This window comes from Cercospora kikuchii (assembly GCF_019650295.1).
Source record: "Cercospora kikuchii DNA, contig_00001, whole genome shotgun sequence".
Classification (NCBI taxonomy): Eukaryota; Fungi; Ascomycota; class Dothideomycetes; order Mycosphaerellales; family Mycosphaerellaceae; genus Cercospora; species Cercospora kikuchii.
Window position 1 is genome coordinate 4,220,303 of NW_025408582.1, and position 23,053 is coordinate 4,243,355.

A 23,053-nucleotide genomic window follows, 5' to 3' on the forward strand; every position below is an offset into this window, starting at 1 on the left:
GGGGCAAGAAGGGCGGGCGAGGAGGAACGGACCGGCTGTGCCTCATGCAGGTCTCGGCGAAGGATTTTGGGCCAGCAATCTCGTGCTATTAGCAAATCACATGCGCCTCCTGACCGGGCTCTGCCCCACTTCCAAGGTCCAGTGAAGCACCTAATGTCCTTCCATCGCCATTTCGACCACATTCAACTAACCGAGTCACTGCATCTGCTCGAACATGCAATCCAACAGCGACGACCTCGTCAAATGACGACTTGAATTTCACGAGAGGAACCACCGTCGCGGTCTGGACGAAAACATTCGACAGAATCCCTCAGCCCTATGGAAGCATTTTCGTCTCCGTGTTCGAAATATCACATCTCGTTATGTGGGCACCGATAACCCTATAGCTGTCTTTGAAGTCGATCTACACGAGCTGTGGGATCTGTTGATCGAAGCGGCGAAGTTAACACCGGCCAGTGATGCCGCAGCAGATCGCTTGGTTGCTCAGGTACTGTTTGCCCGAAATCTAGGACAAGTCAGGCGTCTCTTTCCCCCGGCCGATGCAAAGGCACAGCAACACGCCGAAGCAGCTCGTATTGAGCATGCCATCACCAGCTCAAATGCAGCCATGTGGACAGGCTTGCCGTTCCTGGCGACAGATCTCCAAAGATCCTGGACGGAGTGTCTCGCAACCTGGAACGTGGTCGAAAGAAGTAATGTCGCAGGCATATGTGGGCGCCTCTCTGCGGCTGGAGTGTGCGGATCCAGTATTACATCTCTCGCACTTATTCTTTTCCGCGAGGCATTGGAAACCCAAAAGGATCTAGAAAAGACCTCTCAGCCACACACGACCGAGAACTTACCCTCGCCTTTGGTGGACTTCTTGCCCGCAGTCTTGACATGGATACAGGCTGGTAGCTATCAGCTTCTCGACATTTGCATGCACAGTCATGTTATTTCCGTCGATATCTTGCATGATGAAGGCGATTGGAGGGTAGGAGGGCCGCTGATGGCTGATGGAGAGAGCAATGGCAGGCCAATGCTGGGCTTCAGTATGCCGAGATGGCGATTCTGGAAAGACAGGCTAGAATATTCCGAAACATGTGCAAAGACCAGGACATGATTGAGCAGAGCACAACGAGCGTGAATATCATGAACGGATGGGAAGTTCTTACGGGAGGATTCGGGGGTGTATCGGAGCGCGAGAGAACTCATCCAGCCTATTTTTTGGGTGTTGTCGATGTGCAGACAGACAAATGAGGCCAACGGAAGTGTCTCTGGAGATCTTCGTCTGCTTTAATGTGCCTTGCCACAACCCTCAGCGGCTTCCAAGGAGCATGGGAATGGAAGAAATCATACGGTACTATCTTGACTCCAAAGCATCGATACCCTCTCTTTGTCACTCATTTCCAGGTTCGATCGCTTCGAGAGATTCATTGCACTAGAGATACTTGGTTCTGTTGCTCGCGTCTAATACCATCGGTAGCCTCACATGTCCACCAGTTCGAACATCAAAGGGCGTCAAGAACTTCGTGGATCCAAAGTCAAGGGAGCATGTTCCCCGTTCCCCAGAAGCTGGCCGTGTTTCTCTCCTTGCGCTGATGCTCATCTGATAGCTTCCTGGGATGTACAAATTCAGAGATACCTGAGCCTTGCGCGTACCACTCTGAGGATTCGCAATCTCTGCATTGCATGCGATCCGAATATTAAGTAGCAGACAATCAGCAACCCAAGCAGAGCCAGGGTGCGCGATTCTCCATGATCTCCGAGTATCTCATGCTCTGCTTTCGCTTAGTATCCACAGCTTCCTTCGCTTCCAATGGACACTATACCCAGAGACACCAGATACTCAACGCTCTCCAATCATCAACAGCACCCACTCTAAACACCTCCTTGACATTCAGTGGCTTACAGGAGTTGAATTGATCAGAGAAAGTGTCAAGATGCCTTCGCATTCCCGATGGGATGATGCTCGCATCTTCCTACTTGGTTGGAGTTCGAATGGCTGCCAACTGATTGTGTTCCCAGAGACGAGGGACTGCTTGCAGCTCTCCAAAAATCGATGATAAGCCTGCCACGCCGCTTCTTGAGTGCTGTCGGCATCTAAAAATGAATACTGGCGGAGCGATGACGTCCAGCAGTGCTGGTTCTGAACCCATGAAACTGCCCAACTCTTGTCTATTTGTATGCTTGGATGCATCCAGAGGGGTTTGAATCCAGAGGCACGAGGGCCAACAATAGGCTCTCCGAGTCTGCATGGCATTCAAAATGGAAAGTTTCTGGAGCTCAAGCGGCAGACAATGGCGTTGATAGACAGAGATAAGAGGACCGTATTAAAGGCTTCGGCCAGTCCACACCTCTCAAATCGTGCCCCACGTGAACCTGCAGTGGCATACAACGAGCCATTCAAGCAGAGACACCGGCGAAAGATGGACTTGAAGCATGAAAATGAGACAAAAGTAAACCCAACGTGCTTTCATTATGTGTGTTATGGACACCCGAGCACCGCGAAAAAGACAGAAAAAACGACACCAGACCCACTCTCCAGCCCAAAGCACACCTAACGAACCCACAAATCGCCCTCCACCTTGCCCCGGAGGGCCTCCTTCGCGCGGAGGTAACTGCCGTAGCAGTCGAAAGTGGCATGACAGCCCGTTGGGCGCCAGTCCGCGCGGTAGTCGCCGAAGCGACGAAGGAGGCCCTCCACCTCGTGCGAGTATGGGGTGGCGCCGTCGGTGCGGAGCACGCAGAGAGAGTGCTTGGCGTAGCTGCGCTCCGCACGCAGACGACGACCACCCAGGGTCAGGCCCTTGACTCGCTTGATGGCGAGGTCAACGCACAAGGGGGTCTGCAGACTGGTCAGTTTGATGTTGCAGTGAATGGTCGAGGCAATGAGGTGACATACGTAGAATTGGACCAACGCGTGTGGTCGCACGGCATCTCCGCTGTATGTGCGGGCCACATTGATGAAGCATGTGCCCGAGCCGACCGAGCGAAGGGTTTCTCCCAGCCCAGTGATGAGCTGGAGGTCGGTGAATGAAGCCGGGAGGCTGGGATAGGGTCAGCGATTGTTCGAGCGAGGGATCGGTGAAGCAACTTACTTTCCAACGAAGAGCACAGCGTCGGCCGCCAGGTGCAGCTGGGCGTTCTCGAAGCAGGCCTGGTGGTAGTCGAGCAGCTTTTGGTTGTATGCGGGACCGAAGCGGGTGTCGATTGGGACGAGAAGGTCTCCGACCGATGGCATGCACATGTCTTCGGTAGGCGTGTACCGATTGGTGCCGTTAGCAATGCTGGCACGGAAGGACGCCGGTGGTGAGTTGGTGATGTCGGACAGGTTCGTGTCCGAGGAGAAAGTAGCCGGTGCAGAGGCAGTCGATGCTGGCGATCTCCACACGGAGTCGCTGGGCAAGGCAAGGAGTGGGTTCTTGAAGACATCTGGGTGGTTGATGTCCTCCTCGCGGTACTTGTCAGCGAATCTGTGGAGCCACGGGTCTCTGGGCATCTCCAGCTCGACCATGCCATCGACTTCGCGGTGAAGGAATTTGCCTTTGTACTTGGTTTCGAGAGGTCGGGCGGCACGGTAGGTGAATTCTACCTGAATCATGTTCTCGAGATTGTGATACAGCTGAGTGGTGATGGCGAGCTGGCTGCGAGCTGGGACGTTGGCTTTCACCACGGTGGCCAGATGCTGTAGTGCATGGGCGAAGTCGTCTGCGCGAGCCAGGGCGAAGTCCGAGTGAATGGCAATGTCTTTGAAACAGTCATCGATGAAGCGCCGAAATTTCACCAAGTGATTGGACTCGTGAAACATGCAGAAGCCGTTCGCCTTGAGGTCGCAGTACTTGTCGGTGGCGAAGGCTTGGTCGATTGGCTCAGAGGAGCCGCCATTGTAGTGAACGATGCGGCCACCGTCGACGAAGCGAATGCTAGTCCTCTGCGCGCGGGTGTCGGCGAGGGCGATGGCAGCCATATGAGCGGGAGACTTGCCCTCATTGCGCATCTGGACGAGACGCTCGAACTTGTCGTTGCGGGTGGAGGTGGCAGTAGACATGATGGTAGGGGTGATGGTGTGAAGGCTTGCTGGAGAGCGATGCAATGCTAGTCGTGACGGTGGTGTGTAAAATTGCCGGAGAGCGAGGCGGTCTCAGCAATGTTGGTAGTGTGCGGAAGCGCCGAACAGCAATGCAATGATGGTGGTGCGAGTGTGGTATTGCCGGAGAGCGATGCGATGCAAGTAGCGGTGGTGGTCGTCCGTCAAAAAGGTGATGAGCGCCTCTGTACCGGCAGTGATGTTTGCTGAGGTGCTGAAGAGCAAGGAAATGCTGGTGATGAGGGTGTCGTGTCGCCAGAGAGCGATGTAATGGAAGCAGCGGTGGTTATGTTCCGTCAAAAAGCTGAAAAGCAATGCTGTGCCGGCAGTGATGGCGCTGAAGTTCTGATGGGCGATGTAGTGCTGATGATGAAGGTGTTGTATGCTGCTGGTGAAGAGCGATGCAGTGGAAGACGAGAAGCAGATGGATGTAGACGAGCGATGGCTAGTGCAAAGCGATGCGAGCGATATGCTGTGGTGGTGTGAAGGTAACGAGGAAGAGTTGGCGGTGGGCGAGACGAAACTATTTGTGCTGTCCGCCACCGGACGCGTGAGACGCAAATCAAAGGAAACAGCAAGAGCGCAGGGGGCCGTGCACCACAACATTGAGCAGGCGCGATGGACCGAGTGGGTCACAATCGCAATACCATGCAAGTTTGGTATGCGGAGGATGCGCTGGATGAGGCGGTCAAGATGGTGCAATTCATAATGCTGTGCGATTTCTAGTTGTGGAGTTCTTTATGATTGAAGCTGGCTATTCTCGTGAACTGCCCGCAGGGTGAAGCCAAAGTGACCCCAAAGCCACATACGAGCCAATACACCACAATATTGCAAATCACACGCTACGCGCTCCATGTGCTCACTTTAGTCGTGCTCATGGGAAACAGAATACTCGCGTAGGCGGTGTGGTGGTCGAGAACGAGCTTTTGGACCGTAGCTACTGTTGTGAAGGCCGCGCTGTGTGTAGCCAAGATGACCAGTGACGGCCAGAAGGAGGCGACACAACCCTCAAAAACGCGACGAGATGACAAGACTTGATCGACACTGCTCTCAGCGCGAGGTAAATGCTTAGATACATGTCTCTGGCGCTGCTACACAATACGATGAGCGCGAATGAGGCGGCGAAAACATCTACAGAACGACACTGAGCTTCAGATGGATGCCAGGCAACCAGCAGCAGCGTGCGTACGATGCGCAAGCACTATAAGCAAGCGCAGTGTTGCAAGATGCTCAGCGGAATGTCTTCTGGTCCGCCAACCCCTTCGCCAGTGACTGGAATGCCCGCGTGTGTGTACGAAGCATGATTCCTAGTGTGTTCGAAAGGCAAATATACCGCCAAAGCTGTCTACCAAAAGCTAGAAAGCTCCATTGCCATCATGAACACCTTCTTCATGCAATAGCACCCCCTTTCATCCGTTGGACAAGGCCCGATACCACAAAATGCGCGAGCAGACCGAAATGGTCACACGCTCCACAAGTATGGGATTGCCATCGGAAGCGGGTCAACGACTACACTCACTCAGTGCTCCTCTAGAAGTATCCGTGTTGCTCATAAAGTAAAAAAAAAAAGACGTGGACCAATGTGGACCGCAGCTTCTAGACTCGTCCAGCCTTTTCAATGGCATGTCCTCCCTTCAGCGAAACCTATGTTCGACGCCATCCACGAAGAGCGCGCCAGAGCCATCAAGCGTCTACAGAACTACCGTTATGTATCCAAATAGTTCCCGTCTGCTCTTCTCCACCTGCTCGTGCTCTTCCTGAGAGTTCCACATCCCAATGCCCAGCGACCAATCCATGTGCTCATATTCCCACTCTTCTGTCGGTGCAATTCTAATGGGCACCACAACTTCTCGACCGCTCAGCTCATCGCTAGTGCTACTTGTAGTTCGCTCTACTCTTCCCGTTTTGCGATCTCCGTCAGATATGCCTCCCTGTTCCTCTGCTCTTTCGATCTCTCCCGCCCGATGTTCTTCGCCGTCGCCCTTGTCCCGTAACCTGCTGTCCTGTTGGCGGATCCTGCTCCTCCACCGGCCATATTATCAATGCTCACTGCTCTTCCGTGTCTGTACTGTCGTAGGATCAGATCGGTTCGAAGGCGGCGAATCGTGGATAGGGGCGGCCGTTGTGGGCAACAATGAAACATCGTCAGGTTGTCGGCGAGGCTCAGGGGAGTAACATGGGCTCGCTGCTCGGCTTTTAGTCGTCGACGGCGCAGTACTCAGCGATGATGTGTATCTTTGGGGTCGCTTCGTCGCTCCGGATGGGTCAAAGTCGTGATGAGGATGTGGGTGTGTGCTCATGGACCCGCTTTCGGTAGTACGCAGGGGCAGTGAAGGAGCGTAATCGTTGCGAAGGAGTGCGAAGGGGGTGGTTCTGATGGTTGTTGTGCTCGTTGAATGCGACTGTTGCGCTCATTCGTCGGTATGAGTGTGTCAGATCGTCGGCGGTGGCATTGGAAAGGCAATGGAGAGGTCGGTAGCTGTGCTCGGGGGCACTGCGTCCCGGTTGAGCTGGTGGTTTGGAGTGAGAACAAGCGGTCGTTGTCAGGTTGCGCATTAAAACCTGGAGCAATGGTTTTCGTGTGGTTAGTGAGGAAGTTGGACCACCAGCGGTCCAGCTACGGCTCCAGGGCGCCGCACATTGGTCGTGCGCCCCTGTCATGACAAAGTGCATAAGCACAAGACACTCGCCAGTGAGACCTGGCAACGCCTATGGTGCATTGGGGATTCTCTGCGAGCTTGAGAGAAGTCTGTTGCACTAGACGTGCTGTGAGGCAGCCAAAGGTGTGGCGAAACAGCCAGGAACGTCTAGCTCTAGCCTTGACTGCTTGCTCTGCTCTCCTCCCGTCCAGCGGGAAATAACTACGACTACACGACCTAACTCTTACTTCTTTCTTGAGGTCCCGTCTCTGCGACCACTGCGACAGTTTGCTTGCCGTCCTTCCGGTCTAATGCCATTGCGGATTCAGGAACTGTCCATGAGCCCTCAAAGAACATCAACTCCGGCAGACATCCGTTCTGTGGACCACACGAAAGACCGACGATTACAGCCCGAACACCGCCAAAACAGCACGCACTCAGCAATGGCCCCGTGTTGACCGACCCCTGTTCGGAATTCGCGTCCGCCAAAGCTTTACCGGCTGGTCGCTGGTCGCCAACAGCTTTACGACCTGAAAGACGGACTATGTCAAGGTTACTACGGATACGACACAATGCCGAGCTCGTCGTCCAAGCCAGTCCTTCGCATGACACACCTATGTTTCAGGTAGGGCCGGAGCGGGCTCTTGTAGCATATTGACACTCGCAGGTTCCCTTGCCCAGGAGCTGCTTGAAACTCGTGACGGCGCCGCCAGCAGGATCAGCATTGCTATCGAGCCAGGCCTTTGATCTCTAGCCACCACTGGGAGATCGTCTTTCCGGCTTCGACCATTGAACGCAACAGCTACTTCGGGGACCACGAGGAGCTTAAGACGAGCGGTGTCGATTTTCTGAGCAGATGTGCCAATGACTTGCACTCAATTATTCGGCCTCGACTTGGAACAGTAAGCAGAGCCAATGGTGGCATCAGATAAGTGACACCGACGACAAGAGAGCAGCGACCGGGAGGAAAGTTCAATGCGGCCACTCTTTCCACCTAGTTGACCAAAGCAAACAGACAGATGTTTCGAACGCCTTCCGTGTGACAAAGGCCCCTTCTCCAACTTCCTCGAACGAACGAACGTATTCACAGCCGTTGGTCAGAACGTCCTCGAACATTATCGCCCTTAAGCCTCTTCCAGACGCGCAATCACGACTTCGTGGTCTCGACCCTGTCAGTCTCGATCGCCTCGGCCTTTCGAAAAGAATGTTCTCCGGCAGGGGCATGAGTGGGGAAGCAGGGCGGTAGGTTGTCAAAGGCCTTGGCGAGGGTCAGTTCGAAGAGCAGGACTTGAGATGTCATAACCACACAACAAGGGACAATATGCTGGGCCAGGAGGACTGGGAAATGGTCAGCCTCAGGTGTTGATATGACCTCAGGCTGTAACAACGAATTAGCTTGATCCAAGCACGATCGGTGTCATGAGGGAGGACACAAAAGAGCTAGGCAGACCAACAGTACCAAGGCGGAGCAGGAGATTCACCATATAGATACAGTGCTTACTCTACACCAAGTCAATACCACTGCCTACACTGGAGCAGAGAATTACTGGATCGGAAGCACGTCCTCCCCGGTGCGGACTAGCTTGGTACCCGGAAGAGGCAACAACCTGCCGCGACTTGGACTAAGAAGATTGCTCCCTGATTGTGTACTTCCCTTTGAGCTTTGCGGCGACAGTTCATCTCCAGATCCAACACACGAGCAGTGGAACTACAACGAGAGCTTGGCAGAGCTGGTTGGTGTGGCAGAGCACGTCTTGGTGTCCCTTCGGTTTGCTGATCCAAGGGCCTCGGAATGGACATACAACATAAATCGGACCAGGGCATCCGCAGAGAATGTTAGCTGGTCGCAAGTTGTGAAAGCAGCTCGCACGCTTTTCTGCGAGCTCATGTGTGGTCGAGTCTTCCAAGAAGAGCCAAGAAACACATTAGACTTCAAGATCGGCGCTGTGTTGTCTCAAGGCGGCTTGCGGCCAACTAGGTTCAACCAACAGCAGACCTCATCTTCAAGAGCTTGGAAGTGGCAGCCCCATTATCGCATCTGTCTGATCCAGTGACAACATGGAGCGTGCTGTCGGCATCGGGCTAGAGCGTGAAGGGGTGAGCGGCAAGTCGCGATGCTTCCAGAGCAGGAGATGAGGGGACGTCGGTGATGGCCGATGGGCAAGAGATACCCCCAGCACAGCTCACAACGGAAGGCGCAGATCGTGCGACGACTCAGAAGCCCGGGAACCAGGACGATGCCATTGTACCGATAACGCGTAGAGTGATCTGCGCTACCAGATGCTTTGGTTCCACGACAGACGCGCAGCGCCTCGCGGACTTCTCGACTCCTCCGCCACACGATACGCCCACAGTATGTCTCAGCATAGCAATGCCTCGAAAGGGAACTGTAGATGAGGAAGAGTTGGTCCAACCGAGGTGTGCGGAGTGCAAGGATGCCACGCGAGCATAGCAGGGTGGAAGGCCGGTCGGCCGTCGCCGTGCTTGGAGTACATGGACACAAGTACCTGCAGCAGCATGAATGGGAGCAGGTGTGGCGTGGTCATTTGTCTGGAGGATGGATAGCTCGCCGGCGATGTGCGCGAGGGGAAGAGGAACGATCCTTCGGCCACGCCAAGCTTGTCAGGCGAGCGAACATGCGAACACCCTGCAGAATTGTCCGGCTGCGACGAGTTTTCCCGGCGTCGCAATATGATCAGAAAGACGTTCAACAACGCTGCTGCCGCCACCAGATACACATCGGAAGAGGGAAGATCCAGAATTGTGTGTCAGCAAGGAACAAATGCCTGATGGAGTACTTCGACCCGAAAGAGACCACCCATTGCCAAGTCGCCAAGAAGAGCTTGAGCCGGGAAAAAGTTGGTCACCATTCGCTGGAGATATGACTTTTCCACGAGGAGCCTAGAATTCGGCACGCGAGCAGCACATTTCCCGCTAAAGGATCTGCAGGTGCAGCTACCTCTGCTGGTTTGATCTCGACTCTGTGAAAAGGACGGTCTTTTCACCTTTCAATTTCCCCTCCCAGCAGAGCAATACCGTTGTTCTTTCCCATCCGCCAGGGTCCGCGAAACCCGGCGACAAAATTCCAAGATGGGCTACTCCAGCTGGGTACACAACGCGAATGCGGCCGTCGCAAAGACTGCTGTTGGGAAATACTTTCGTTTGGAAGGGAGCGGACACGTGTGTCGTTCGCAGTCAACAGTAGAGAACGACAAGCTGACAATCATGGCCAGCCCAAAGAGCGCAAAGGAACGTACTTCTTCACGGAAATCCGAGCGGGACTTGCAACGTTCTTCGCAATGGCATACATCATCAGCGTGAACTCCAACATCATCTCACAATCCGGAGGAACTTGCCGATGCGACTATGCCAACTCAGCCGATGGCGTCTGCGACACAGACCCTACGTACATGCTTTGCGTGCAAGAAATTCGACGCGATTTGGTTACCGGAACTGCTGCAATTGCCGCTTTGACGAGTTTCTGTATGGGTTTGTTCGCCAACATGCCAATCGCGCTTGCTCCTGGAATGGGCCTCAATGCGTACTTTACCTTCAACGTGGTCGGATATCACGGGACTGGAACTATCCCTTATGAGACTGTGAGTGCTCTTTGCGCGAGGCCATCGATTGCATAGGATTGGAAACTGCGAAGGAACAGAAATTAACGTCTTGCAGGCGCTGACAGCAGTCTTCATCGAAGGTCTGATTTTCGTCGCCCTCACAGTTCTCGGCTTGCGACAATGGCTTGCTCGAGCGATTCCACATTCGATCAAGATGGCAACCGGCGTCGGGATCGGTCTCTACCTCACTCTGATTGGATTGACATACAGCGCTGGAATCGGTCTCGTAGTAGGAGCTAAGTCGACACCCCTCGAACTGGCGGGATGCGTGCAATCAGCATTCGACGAAGACGGACTCTGCCCTAGTGGCGCCAAAATGAGGAACCCAACCCTCTGGATCGGAATCTTCTGCGGTGGTCTCGTGACTATCTTCTTGATGATGTTCCGTGTCAAGGGTGCCATTATCGCTGGTATCTTGCTCGTCTCCATCATCTCCTGGCCGCGAGGAACCGAGGTGACTTACTTCCCATACACCGAAACTGGAGACTCCGGCTTCGACTTCTTCAAGCAAGTCGTGACCTTCCGACCTATCAAGAATGTTCTCGCCGTACAAGACTGGAGCATCGGAGAGCATGGTGGACAATTTGCAGTTGCACTCATCACCTTCCTCTACGTGGATATTCTGGACTGCACCGGTACCATGTACTCAATGGCGCAGTACTGTGGCGCCATTGATGAAAAGACCCAAGATTTCGAAGGCTCTGCGATCGCCTACCTGGTCGATGCATGGGGTGTCACTATCGGCTCTCTCTTCGGCAGCTCTCCTGTGACTGCATACATCGAATCCGGCGCTGGCATTTCCGAAGGTGGCGGTACTGGAATTACAGCTATGATTACAGGACTCTGCTTCTTCATCTCCATCTTCTTCGCTCCGATCTTCGCTTCCATCCCACCTTGGGCTACGGGCTGCACGCTCGTGATCGTAGGATCGCTCATGACGAAGGCCGCAGCCGACATCAACTGGCGATACATCGGAGACGCAGTCCCGGCATTCCTCACTATCGCCATCATGCCCTTCACCTACTCCATCGCCTATGGCCTCATTGCTGGAATCATCAGCTACATTGTGCTCAACGTTGGCGTCTGGCTGCTCGAGAAGGCCACCGGAAACCGCATTTCACCTAGAGACAAGGAATTGAAGGAATTCTGGACGTACAAACTCCCCGGGGGCGTCTTCCCACCTTGGCTTACTCGCGCAGCTAAGGGCAAGAAGGATTTCTGGAAGCCGTATGATGATGAGGAAGCGCATCAGGCGAGCGGAAGGACAATTGATGGCAAGGTCGCAGGCGAGAAGATCAGCGAGGTTTCGCCTAGTCGAAGCACGGGATCGAGTGATGAGATTCAGAGAGGAGCGCAGAGTCAGGTTAAAGTGCAGTAGTCCCAGCCGGAATGGTACGGCCTTTAAGACGATGAGATGTGCGACGATTGTTTCGTAGAAATGTATAATGTTGTTGATTTTCACCCCACTTGTGGTACGGGTCAACTGAAGATAAAGACAGTTCCATGCTGTCAACATACAGACTGCCAGGGCCATACACTTCGCTCTCGTTTTCATCGAGGCTGTGAGGCGTCAGCACGCCGCAAACAGGTCAGACGCGAGAAGCTCAACGCGAGAGTTTCGTGATTTCCGCGCTAAACTTCATTGAGCTAGTGTGTTTGTCCGCCGACCTTCCTTCCAACTTCCTGCCGCGACAAACAACCACAAGTCTCCTTCATCTTGTGACCATCTGCACAACCATCAACAAGAACAGCCATGCTGCAAAATTACGCGAAGACCCATTTCCTGATGTCCATCGAACCGGATGTGATGGCGGAGACCAAATGTCATCGGCGTCAATCGAGCTCCGTTTGCCAGGGAAGATGCCTGTAGCATTGGCGATGAGCCGCATTCATCCCGTCTCAACAACGACCTCCACTTTCGCGGCCGTCACAAGTCCTGTCTCTCGTCTGTTGATGGACTCGTTCGCATCTGCACGACAGCGCGAGTGGACCGAGCAATAATACGCACAGCATATAGCAGAAGTGGAGCCTCCGGAATCATCGACTGGTGTCGTGCTGTGCCCTGAAACCGACCACATCGAGGGCCCAATCAAGCTCTTTCGTGTTGAGCGCAACTCGCAAGACTTTATGCATTCCATCGCTCAAGATAGATACCTGACCTTACACCGGCACGGGATGCTCAGCAAGCCTCGAGCAAAGTCGACGTGGTCACACTTCGGATAGCCAATAGCGACTCACGATCGGCGTCATTCGACCACATCTCACAAGTGACGCGACTCACGCCTCCTGTTATTTCGCACGCAGTCTTCTCCGTGGCCGTCCTGAGATGCCTTCCCGGAAACTCAAAGCGAGTCTTTAGCCCACTAAACACGGCACACTGATCTTTTAGTTGCTATTCGAAACCAGGGATGCCAGTGTCTGTAACGTGGAGCTGCAGCACCAAGGCGCTTCCAACCACGAACATGAGTTGCCCGGCTCAACGCATGAGCGCATCATACTCCGCTCTGGAAAGTGTCAAGTAGTACTACCGTCGAGCAGAGCCTCTCCTTGCATCTTTGTATGTGCAGAGCACCTTCCAATATCGGTCTTGAAGATGAAGGGCCTCTGGAGTGTGGCATTGTCCCTGTTGAGCATTGTGCTCTGCTGTGATGCTCGACTTGCACCACGTCAGGAAATCAACCAGACCGCGCTATCTCAACTCGCCGACCTCGACCTCCCAGAATGTGGTGTACGTCTGCGGTTGTCCCGCGGCAGCCCAATCTTACTGACATGTAATATAGGGCCTCTGCTATGTCCAAGTCTTTCCTGACTACGGCTGCTCGGTTGATGATCCTTCCTGCCTGTGTTCGAACAACAACCTCACCACAGCAATCACTGCCTGTCTGGTATCGAACTGCACAGTACCACAGCAGCTCAGTATGTCATGTCGACTCCGCAAAGATCATTGCTAACATCTTGCAGACGTGGAGAAGGTCGCCAAAGATCTGTGTGGCGCAAGTGTTCGCGATAGAGGCATCATCACAGTGCGCATCACTTGGTCGCTCTTTGCACTGGCACTCATCTTCGTCGGTGCTCGGTTCATTGCGCGGCCTGAACGTCTCCATGGTAGCGGCTATGGCACCGACGACTGGACCATTCTGCTCTGCATGTCATTGTTGATACCTTTTAATGCTCTGGTCCAGCTCATGGTCGACAATGGCCTAGGTACCGACAACTTCACGCTGTCGCCGATGCAGATTACACTTTTCTTGAAGGTAGGCCATTCTGGGGAACTCTGTGAGCAGGACTGATGGTGCAGCAGTACTTCTTTGCCTTCACGATAATTTACACGATTCTCGTCATGGTTACCAAGATCTCCATTTTGCAACTGTACCTCCGCATCTGGACCGAGGATGCCACATCGATCTGGTTTCGCCGAGTCTGCTGGTTCCTCATCGCCGTTCACGTCGTCACGATAGTGGCATTTGTGTTCGCTGAGATTTTCAGCTGTGGGCCAGTATCTTTCGGCTGGACCTTTTGGGATGGACTGCACGACGGCTATTGCATCAACAGATCGGCCGAGCTGTACGCGCTCGGTGCCATAAACATTTGCTATGACGTGGTAGTCTTCATTCTACCACTTCACAACTTCCTGAAGCTCAACATATCCTGGCGCAGAAAGACTGGTGTGTTGCTAATCTTCATGGTCGGTCTGCTTGTCACGATCTGCAGCATCGTAGGTCACATACATCTCGCCACACTGACCCGGCTAACAGAGATACAGGTCCGTCTGCAATATCTTGTCAAGATCGGCGTCTCTCGCAACCCTACCTGGGACTACAACAATGCCGTCATCTGGTCCTCCGTCGAATGCAACTTCAGTGTCGTCTGCACCTGCATGCCCGCCATGGCAGGCCTCCTCCAGCGCATCTGGGCTAAGTTGTCAGGCAAGCCCATGTCCAGTCTCGCTTCGTCTAACGGATCCAGGGCACCAATCCCGCCCCACGAGATTGATCCGGAAAAGCCTATGTCCGGAGAAGAGATGCTGAAAATGCGACAGCCTGGTTCCTTCGAGGATGCTCCGGTCGTAGCGCTCGATGCTTCGGATCCAAATGCTGCAACCGCTATGAAGGAGAAGGGAAGCCCTGGAACGAGTCCCACTTCCTCGGAGGGTATTGAGTTGAGACATGAGCCACCTAGTCAGACTACTGCGACCAGGCTGGCGTATCGGGACGTCAATGGCAGACTACATGAGGTGAAGGTCATTGATAAGCCTTTAGATGACGTGCAGAAGAATGCCCCAGCTGGAGAGGAGAGCCCGAGAGATGCTGAGAAGGAAGCAAAGAGACCCTCAAGAGGTTGAGGAACATAACGGCAGTAGCATTTGCAATCAACAGTTTCTTTCTCCATTTGCATGTTTGGTCTCAACGACACGGCTTTTCGCTACCAGTTGCCTCAGAAATCAGCTTTACGCCAGAGAAAACAATCTAAACACTCTCATCTCTCGCCTGCAGACCAGCTGCTTTCTCGGCCCATCCTCCCATCTACCACCCCCAAAAGCCACCAAAACGCCAGAAACAACACCACAAACAACCAGCCAACCACCCTCACCTCGCCCCCTCGTACATGCCGTCCACAACCACAAACACCTCTCTCGCCATCTCCTCGCCTCTGCCCACCCACCGATCTGGGTGCACCGCCACCCGCAGTGCCTTCAAAGCCGCCTTTTTCTCCGAAACCTCCCGGCCCAGCGAGATTGAAACCGCCTTGCGTATGCTGCACTCACATACGCCCTCGCCCGCCGCGCTCTTGTTGGCTTTGCAGCGCGCATTGGAGCAAGCGAGCCCCTCGTTGGGTGTGTACAACGTGGTGGGGCCGAAGGCGGAGCGAGGGAAGGCGGGCGGGGCCGGGAAGTTGTCTCTCTGGGAGAGGGAGGAGGAGACGGTCTCGTGCCAGGCGAGGGCTTGCGTGGTGAAGACGCCCAGCCGGGAGAAAGCGGGCGGGCCATCTCTCAACGGCGAATTTGCGGCCATTGGGGAGGGGCGGGCGGTCTGGTGGCGTGGAGGTGGTGGTGGTGGCGGCGGAGCGGATTGCTGGCGGTGGCGGCGGTCACGCGCCTCTCGCCAGGCGCGGCCTTCTTCGGCTCGCGCTTTCTGGGCGGCGAGGTGGGCGGCCTCTTCTCTTCTGGCGTCGGCGTCTTTGTCGAAGAATTTGGACGCGTCGAAGGCGCCAGAGCGAGTGCTGCGAGGTGGTGGTGAGGTGGGCGGAGTGGCGGAGGCAGAAGAGCGCTTTGGCGAGGGAGCGCCGCCCTCCTCTGGTGGAGCGTCGTCACGTTTGCGCTTCTCACCTCCTGCCTCCTTGAATGTCTCCGCCCAGTTGTCGGAGCCGGGTTTTCTGCCGAAGGGATTCGTGTTGGCTTGTGTCGGCTTGGGCTGTTGGAGAGGTGGTTGAGGAGCGGGAGGTGTATCGCCATTGCATTTGTCGCCTGCAGATGGTTGGTGGTCAGGGCTCTCGGTGGCTCTCTGCTCGTTCGTCTCGCGCGGTGGTGCCGTCTCTGCCGATGCTGTCGGTGGCGGTGTGCTCGTCTTCTTGAGTGCGGCGATCTCCTTTTGTGCTCGGAGAAGTTGTCTTTGCAGGTTGTCGTTCTCTGCGCACAGTCGATGGATCCAGCCGTCGGAGAAAGAGATCAGATCTTCAAATCCTCGTCGTGATTGATGGTATAGGTCACGCCAGTACTTCTCGTAGTCGATCTCGTCGCCGAAGAGGTCGTTGTCGTGTTCTGGAGACATGGTGGGTTCTGTTCGGTCGGAGAAGGGTGATGCTCGCTGTGAGAAAGTCCGGAAGGTTCGAAGGAGTGCAAAAGCTGTGATCGAAGTGAAGTACAGGCTCAGATGATAGCTCGTGCAAAGGCTGTGAGTGAAGTGAAAGAAGTCTGGAGTAGCAGTCGCGCAGATGTCGTGGTTGGATCGGAAGCAGCTTCGACTAGCACTCGCGCAGACGTCGTGATCGGAGCTGTAGAAGAGCTGGTGCAGAAGCAGTGACCGAAGGGCAGAGAAAGCTGGTGCAGAAGCAGTGATCGAAGGGCGGAGAAGGCTGGAAGAAGAGCTGGTGCGAAAGTCGGAATGCAAGTGCAGAGAAAACTGGAAGAAGAGTTGGAGGTGACTCGAAGGCAAGATATAGTGCTTGATTCCTTAGCGTGTTCCAGGCGACAATAGTGAGTAGCTTTTCGGAGGTGAGGTGAATAGGACAATAGGGCACAATAGCAGAGTGGGCGAGGTGGTGGACCCGCTTCTGATATTGATGTCGCCGACAATAGTTCTGCTCAGATAGAACCACGAACGCCTGTGCCGACAATAGCAAGTGCAGATGGCTATGGGGCGCGATCCGATTGTCGATTGTGCATCATCCGAAGTAAGCTTGCTCGAGTTGCTCGCAACAATACAGAGCTTATTTTAGGCACAGGACCGAAGCATTGTGAAGACCAGCAAGCTTATTGTACCAATTGTGCCACTTTACGTGCCGACATAGGGCCTGCGACGCTCATCCTCTGTCCACTCCTCCACTGCACCCTTCGCCAGCTCCTTCATTTGCCGAATATCTTCAGGGTCTTCAGTGCCGCTTTTTAGCTTATCTCTCCAGATGGCAAGCAGACCTGCAACTTCAGGGTCATCGCAGACGGAATCGTAGTGTTTGATCATTCTACTCGTGTCTTTTCCCGAGCTCATGAACAGTCCCGGTCCACTTGTTGCGAGCAGAACCCAGATCAGGTTCTGCAAGACATCCGACCCGCGCTGCATCCTGTCCATGGACTTCAGCGTTTGTGAAAGTGCGCGAGACTTGGTCGTGAACACGTGAGACTCGCTGGGTGTAGGAATGTTCAGCTTCTTCGCAAATCTCGAGATTGCCTTCTGAACATCTGGGAGTATTTTGCCCTCTTCTATCGACTTCTGCAGCTTGTCGGTTTCTTTCTTCCGCGATCTGTCGTTGAGGAAGCCTTGATCTCTCGCAGCACTGACTATCGCAGGTACTGCATCCGACTTCATTTGCACTGTGAGGAAGTCTTCGAGATGCTGTCTCAGTGTGGGATCCTGCACCTCCATGACACCAGCCGCATAGCAGTGTAGTGGATACCAAAGTCGACTGCCGACCAGCTCCACGAACTGTTCATGCCTCTCCGCTTCGAGCTCGGACAAACAATTCAAAGCTGTAGCTTCGAGGTCCTTCGCGTATGGACTGCGTATGAGCAAGTCTGCAAGCTCTTCTTTGTGCTGCGTGTCGAAATCAGAGTGCTGCAAATCTCGTACGACATTTGCAGGCGTTGCTGCATTGGGACCGGTGCTCCAGAGGATCCCTGCTCTTGTACCGACAGCCATCTTGATCAAGCCCAGTTCATCGCGAAGCGTCTCGGGTCTAGCTATCAACTTCGTATCTTTCGTGAGTCTGCTCGCGCGAGCTACCACCTCAGCTTCAGGCCTGACGTCGACTGCAAGCGGACGGAGACTATTTGGATTCTTCTTCGTAAATTCAGCTATCACAGCATCATCCAAAGCCACATCTCCATTGAGCTCATTCACAAATTCTGCTGGTGACTCTCGAAGCACGCAAAAGCCGTCGTGCTCGAGTTTAACGACAAGACTGTCCACCTGAGCAGTTCTCACTTCTTCGTCTTGATTTGTAGGAGGTGCAATATGCCCTTTTGGTATGTAAACCACATGCTCTCCAGAGAACTTGACTTCGCCGCCTTTACTTTCTGCGATCTCGGTTGCGAGAGCGGCCACGATGGGTGCAGGTATGTCTGGTCCAATGATGGTGCTTATGTTGCAGATGTCTGTGCCAGCATCGGAAGTGGCATTGTGTATTTGAGTCTTGACACTCTCGGAGTAGACATAGCTGCAGAGGAATGAGGTGTTATCAACATCGATAATCACACGAGGCCAGTCCCTTCCAGAGTATTCTTCTATCATTCGTTCCAAGCTGTCGTAGCGAATGTCCTGTTCCCGAGCAAAAGCGTGCAGATCGACTGCTAACCGGAGCGCTCGCTCCTTGAGAACCGCTGCAATATTCTCAATAAGCGGGTGTGGTATGATATATCGACCATCAGCACTGTAGTAGAGCTGCGAGTCCAACGTATCGAGGAGGACGCCATCGCTGTTTTCTTCGATGCCAAGAACAGAATTCAGACTCGATCTTTGTATTCTCTGGTCATGGCGCTCAACCAATGTCTTGAAATATGAGAGGACCTCTGCAGTATTCTTGAGACTGTTTTTGGAAAAGCTGCGAACGACGGCAGGACGACCATTCGCTGAAATTGAAAGAGGAGGAAAGTTGGCAACTAGCTTTTCGATGTCTGCGGCACCAAAGACGGCACCCATGATTGAATATTGCCCTAATGTAGAAGGAGACTATGCCGCGTGCGTACTGTAGAGAGTTTCAAAAAGTAAGTTGGTATTCCCGTCCAAGATCGCCAACTGAATTGACGTCGCAGGCGCCGATCAGACGCCAAACCCTAACGACTTCGCTTTCGGATTTCGGGACGCAGAGCCGAGTCTCCTGCTCCTCCGCCTCGCCGACCTTCGACACCACCATCACCGTCAATGTTCCCATTGCCGTCGCTATCGCCAGGATGACCAAGTTCGCGCCTTTCCGACCAGCTAGACTGGATCTCTCCTGCTTCATCAACAACAAAGTCATCCGAGACCACACCAAACGCAAAGTCTTCGAGCAGAACGAACCCGAACGACAAGCGCTGCGATACATCATCCGAAATACCTCATTACCGCAACGAACGCGCGCGCAGGCACAGCTACAATTGACGCAGATGCACTGTTATACACGGCCCACGCAGATCAAGAATCGGTGTACGATGGGAGGGAAAGGAAGGGGTGTCTTTCAGGACTTCAGGATGGCGCGGGTGAGTAGAGATCGCTGCAGGCGCGCGGGCATGGGACGGGACTTTGACTGATCTTTTGTGTCGCAGTACCAATTCCGAATGAACGCGCTGGCAGGAAGGATACCTGGTGTTAAGAAGGCGAGCTGGTGAGCAATGAAAGGATGCGGATGCAGTGTAACATACATGTACATTGAGGGCACGAATGCAGTTCTACAAAAGAAACAAACCGCAAGAGCATGGGAACAGCCCGCCACGACCGAGCGACACCGAGACGTGGAATCCAGGCTGCGAAGGCGTGTTCAGATCAATGATATCGCGTCGTGTTCTGCCCGCTCGAAGGCGGTAGAAGAGCAGTTTCAACTTCGGCATGGCCATCAAATACCGCCGTTGTGCGCAGCGTCGTCTTCCCAGACACAGAATCACGAGCCTCGTTGGGACTGCTAGCTGCTCACAAGTGAGTTGCCAAACTCATTCGACATTTGAGCTGTCACAGGACAATTGTGACTATCGCCTATTGCTCACTTCCAGCAAACAGCAGCAGTCAATTCTTCCGCGCTCAATTAAATGACCTGCTCATTCAGACCCTCTTCCCTTGCACCTCACCAACTCTTCTGACTATTCAGCCATCCAGTGAAAACTCTTGACAGCATTCCACATCTTTACGAAATCAAGCATCAATGGCAGGAATTCCAAAAGTCAATGCGGACGATTCCCATCGACCGGCAGCCGGCGTCGTCAGCTCTCTCACCCTCACTGATCTTGCGCCGGAATTGGTAGAACGCATCGCCGAGTATGTCGACGATCCAAGTCTGCGATCACTACGCTTGACTTGCCGGAGCATGGCAGCCAAAGTTTTGCGTACGTACAGCGAAGCCCACTTCGCCTCCAGGACTATTATGTTCTGCGACAAGCAAAGTATTCTGAACGCGGTGAGAGCTGCAGAGCACGAGGCCTTTGGACGACACCTTCGCAAGCTCACGATCATCGTGGACGAGGCATATCCTGAGGGACATCGTACAGTAGGTCACCCGCTTTCGGCAGCCTGTAGTATCTGCGATGCAGAGAGGAAGCCATACTCGGAGGAAGCTCGTAAAGAAGATCTTGAGCTACTCCTCTGGCATATGAGTAAGCATGGCAAGCTGGTGGAGCTCACATTCTTGGAGAGTGCACACCTCCCGTCCGGGAGGTTTTCGATACTCGATGCGTACCGATCTGGATGCCCACGAGTGCAACTGGATTCTCCGATGGGGCTTGGAAATTTTCAGCTAGGAACCATGTTGGGCGCAGCTCGCTATAGCAACCTCAAGATCTCACGCCTAGCCATTCGGACGGACATTTGGGCCGTCTCCCTCTATCATACATTCTTTTGTGGACCCCGGGCCAAAGATTCCGAATTTGTCTTGCAGCACTTGCGCCAATTCGAGCTGCACTATCGTCCATGTGGCCTAAGGTCCGATTACGAGGCTACAAGCGCACTTTACGATGCTCTATGCTCAGCGCCGAAGCTCGAGAGACTTAAGCTACATTTGGAAGAAGCTCTAAATGGTTCCCGTCAAGTTTTCGACAGCCGACTTTTCCATCGACCAATGTCCCAACTCAAAGAATTCCATTTGGTCGCAGCGTGTGTACTTATGTCTGATCTGCAGCAATTCGTCAGTCTCAACCCCGCGCTGCAAAAGGTCAATCTGACTCGCGTCGACTTCATGCGTGGCAGCTTCAGCGACGACATTCTCGGCGACTTTCGCATCATAGATGCGGAAGACATCCATGGTCCGGTAAGGAAGTTGATCATTGTGCCTGGCAACTACGAGGACCTGTGGTCGGATGATGTTGCACTGATGTAAGGTGTGAGATCAACTGTGCGAGCAGTCGAAAGTGCGGTGGAATGGCGATGGTTCAATGAGTAAGTGATGAACAGTCCCGTCACGAGAACTCTGCATGGAGTGCACGAGCAGCAGCATGGACTGGGCGAAATCTTCTCTGATATCAACCAGGAATTTGAGCAATGCCACAGAACAGTAAGCTTCAGCGTGCTGCCAAGTCATTGACGACGGCGTGATTAATGTGACAGCCCTCTCAGTATTCCCAGGTCCTAACTTCAGTGTAGGCGCCGCGCTGACGCCACTTTCAAGTGAACGGCTGGTCTCATCTTCGAATGCTCCTCTGACCATCTGTGAATGCGCTTGAGGCCAGAACTTTTAGGTCGCTACTGCGAATAGCTCGTTCACCAAAGAGAGATTTTCTGTACTCGACCCCTGAGTACACATGTGCTCTGCAACGCGAGGCGCAAAAGGTACACGCAACCGTGTGGCCAAGTGAGCTTCCGTTATGATCAACTGAGCGAGGTTCAGCTAGGCAACAACCTCGCTGCCTGAACTCTGTTTGCTTCTAGAAAGAGGCCAAGCAAACGAAAGGCTAGCACGGCGAAGTGCGATATTTAGTGCGACCACACTGTCTTTCTCCTTCTTTCATCAACAACATCGGTCTGCACGCAATTTGCGGCGGTCACATTACTCTTACTCAATACAGCGACTCTTTGTCACTGACCCTAGGTACTCAATCGCGACCACGACCATGCCGAATCAAGTCAGCGACTCGCCATTTGAGAGAGTTGCCACGCTCGCGATGCGCAATGAGCTCTTGACTCAAACAGATAAGTCACAAATCTTCGCGCATGCGGCAACGCTGACTCTTGCCGAGTACGAAGGTGCCTCGCTTCCCAACAACCGCCTTAAATCGCTTCTCCTCGCAATCGGCAAGCAACAAGAGACTGCGCTGAAAGGCTTCGTCGCTTCGTCATCCGAATCTACCACCACCACCCACTCAAGCTTCATCTCTCGTCGTTTGTCTGACTCTGCTTTCGGAACGAGCTCCAAGATCGGTGTCTGCGAGCGCAATGAGGGATCTCAGCCAGAGTCCATGCCGTTTTTGACACAAGTTCCGACGATTCTTTCGGGAACCACGCAGAAATCGATCGAGAAGTCGGAAAAGATACAGGTGAAGGGCCACGAGAAGAGCTCGGCAGCCGAGAAGAAGATCGCCTTTGTTACGAATAAGCCTTCGACTGGGCCAGAACTGCCCAAAGATTTCTCTTCCATGCGTGCCACACCTTCCACATCAGTCAGGATGGCGCTACAAGGCAAAGTCATCAAGCCGACCGACTGGGACGATCAGCCAAGCAGTGATGAATACGAGCCAAGATCATTCAACTCAGTGCGGTTCCAGTCGAAACTTGATCCATCTGGCACACTTCCCTGGAAGCGTCGTAGCAAACAGAAGCCGAAGTCGACCAAAGTTCCAAAGTCGGAGCCCAAGCAGGAGTGGCAACAGAAGCCAAATCGGAAGCATCATTCCGCAGACGCCTCGAGAAAGAAGCAGACAAAGCCAGAGCAGTCATTCAGCAAGCCCAAATCCTCAGTTGAGATTCTTGCAGCTGAAATCAACGCTCTGAGCACTGATTCTGATGACGAGCAAGATCAGACCAAGGTGCAAGTCAAAGATGCCCAATCCCGTCCAAATTATGGTTACGGCCGTGTCAGACCGATGTTCCCGCTTGATGCAGACGAGCTAGCGGCGCTCGCAAAAGAGAATGCAAGCGAGTCATCGTCGATGCCGGTCGCGGCAGTGGTCTCTCCAACTGTAGCACAAGAGCCAAGCAGCTCATCTTCCAAAGACTAGACTCTGAACCAATCGTCTGTCACTCGAGCAAGACACGCAGAGCACAGAACCTTGCGGAGTTGTCGGCAAAATGGCTGTTGATATGCGGGAGGATGAAGTATTGGTCGTGGGCGAGTGCACATATTTGCCGATTGAAAGAAACTCGAGGCGGGTGAGATTCTGCTTTCAACAGTTCGCT

General features: G+C 53.7%; 7 protein-coding genes across 7 annotated transcripts; 4 read left to right on the forward strand and 3 right to left on the reverse strand.

Annotated features, from left to right (window-relative positions):
- Window positions 1-2,539: 2,539 nt before the first annotated feature.
- On the reverse strand, window positions 2,540-4,030 carry CKM354_000164200 (uncharacterized protein; the record flags this gene model as incomplete). Its single annotated transcript, XM_044796771.1, has 3 exons — window positions 2,540-2,827; window positions 2,885-3,029; window positions 3,081-4,030. The coding sequence occupies 3 exons, from the start codon at window positions 4,028-4,030 to the stop codon at window positions 2,540-2,542; spliced, it is 1,383 nt and encodes a 460-aa protein (XP_044652706.1).
- Window positions 4,031-9,798: 5,768 nt separating this feature from the next.
- On the forward strand, window positions 9,799-11,706 carry CKM354_000164300 (uncharacterized protein; the record flags this gene model as incomplete). Its single annotated transcript, XM_044796772.1, has 3 exons — window positions 9,799-9,888; window positions 9,942-10,307; window positions 10,384-11,706. 3 exons carry the CDS (start codon window positions 9,799-9,801, stop codon window positions 11,704-11,706), a joined length of 1,779 nt encoding a protein of 592 aa, XP_044652707.1.
- A 1,215-nt stretch (window positions 11,707-12,921) lies between these two features.
- CKM354_000164400 (uncharacterized protein) lies at window positions 12,922-14,670 on the forward strand (the record flags this gene model as incomplete). The annotated part of the gene is made up of 5 exons (XM_044796773.1): window positions 12,922-13,056; window positions 13,109-13,244; window positions 13,290-13,582; window positions 13,630-14,043; window positions 14,092-14,670. 5 exons carry the CDS (start codon window positions 12,922-12,924, stop codon window positions 14,668-14,670), a joined length of 1,557 nt encoding a protein of 518 aa, XP_044652708.1.
- A 244-nt stretch (window positions 14,671-14,914) lies between these two features.
- Window positions 14,915-16,096, reverse strand: CKM354_000164500 (uncharacterized protein; the record flags this gene model as incomplete). Its single annotated transcript, XM_044796774.1, has 1 exon — window positions 14,915-16,096. The coding sequence occupies one exon, from the start codon at window positions 16,094-16,096 to the stop codon at window positions 14,915-14,917; it is 1,182 nt and encodes a 393-aa protein (XP_044652709.1).
- A 723-nt stretch (window positions 16,097-16,819) lies between these two features.
- Window positions 16,820-18,679, reverse strand: CKM354_000164600 (uncharacterized protein; the record flags this gene model as incomplete). The annotated part of the gene is made up of 1 exon (XM_044796775.1): window positions 16,820-18,679. The coding sequence occupies one exon, from the start codon at window positions 18,677-18,679 to the stop codon at window positions 16,820-16,822; it is 1,860 nt and encodes a 619-aa protein (XP_044652710.1).
- A 1,195-nt stretch (window positions 18,680-19,874) lies between these two features.
- On the forward strand, window positions 19,875-21,041 carry CKM354_000164700 (uncharacterized protein; the record flags this gene model as incomplete). Its single annotated transcript, XM_044796776.1, has 1 exon — window positions 19,875-21,041. One exon carries the CDS (start codon window positions 19,875-19,877, stop codon window positions 21,039-21,041), a length of 1,167 nt encoding a protein of 388 aa, XP_044652711.1.
- Window positions 21,042-21,771: 730 nt separating this feature from the next.
- CKM354_000164800 (uncharacterized protein) lies at window positions 21,772-22,875 on the forward strand (the record flags this gene model as incomplete). The annotated part of the gene is made up of 1 exon (XM_044796777.1): window positions 21,772-22,875. The coding sequence occupies one exon, from the start codon at window positions 21,772-21,774 to the stop codon at window positions 22,873-22,875; it is 1,104 nt and encodes a 367-aa protein (XP_044652712.1).
- Window positions 22,876-23,053: the final 178 nt, after the last annotated feature.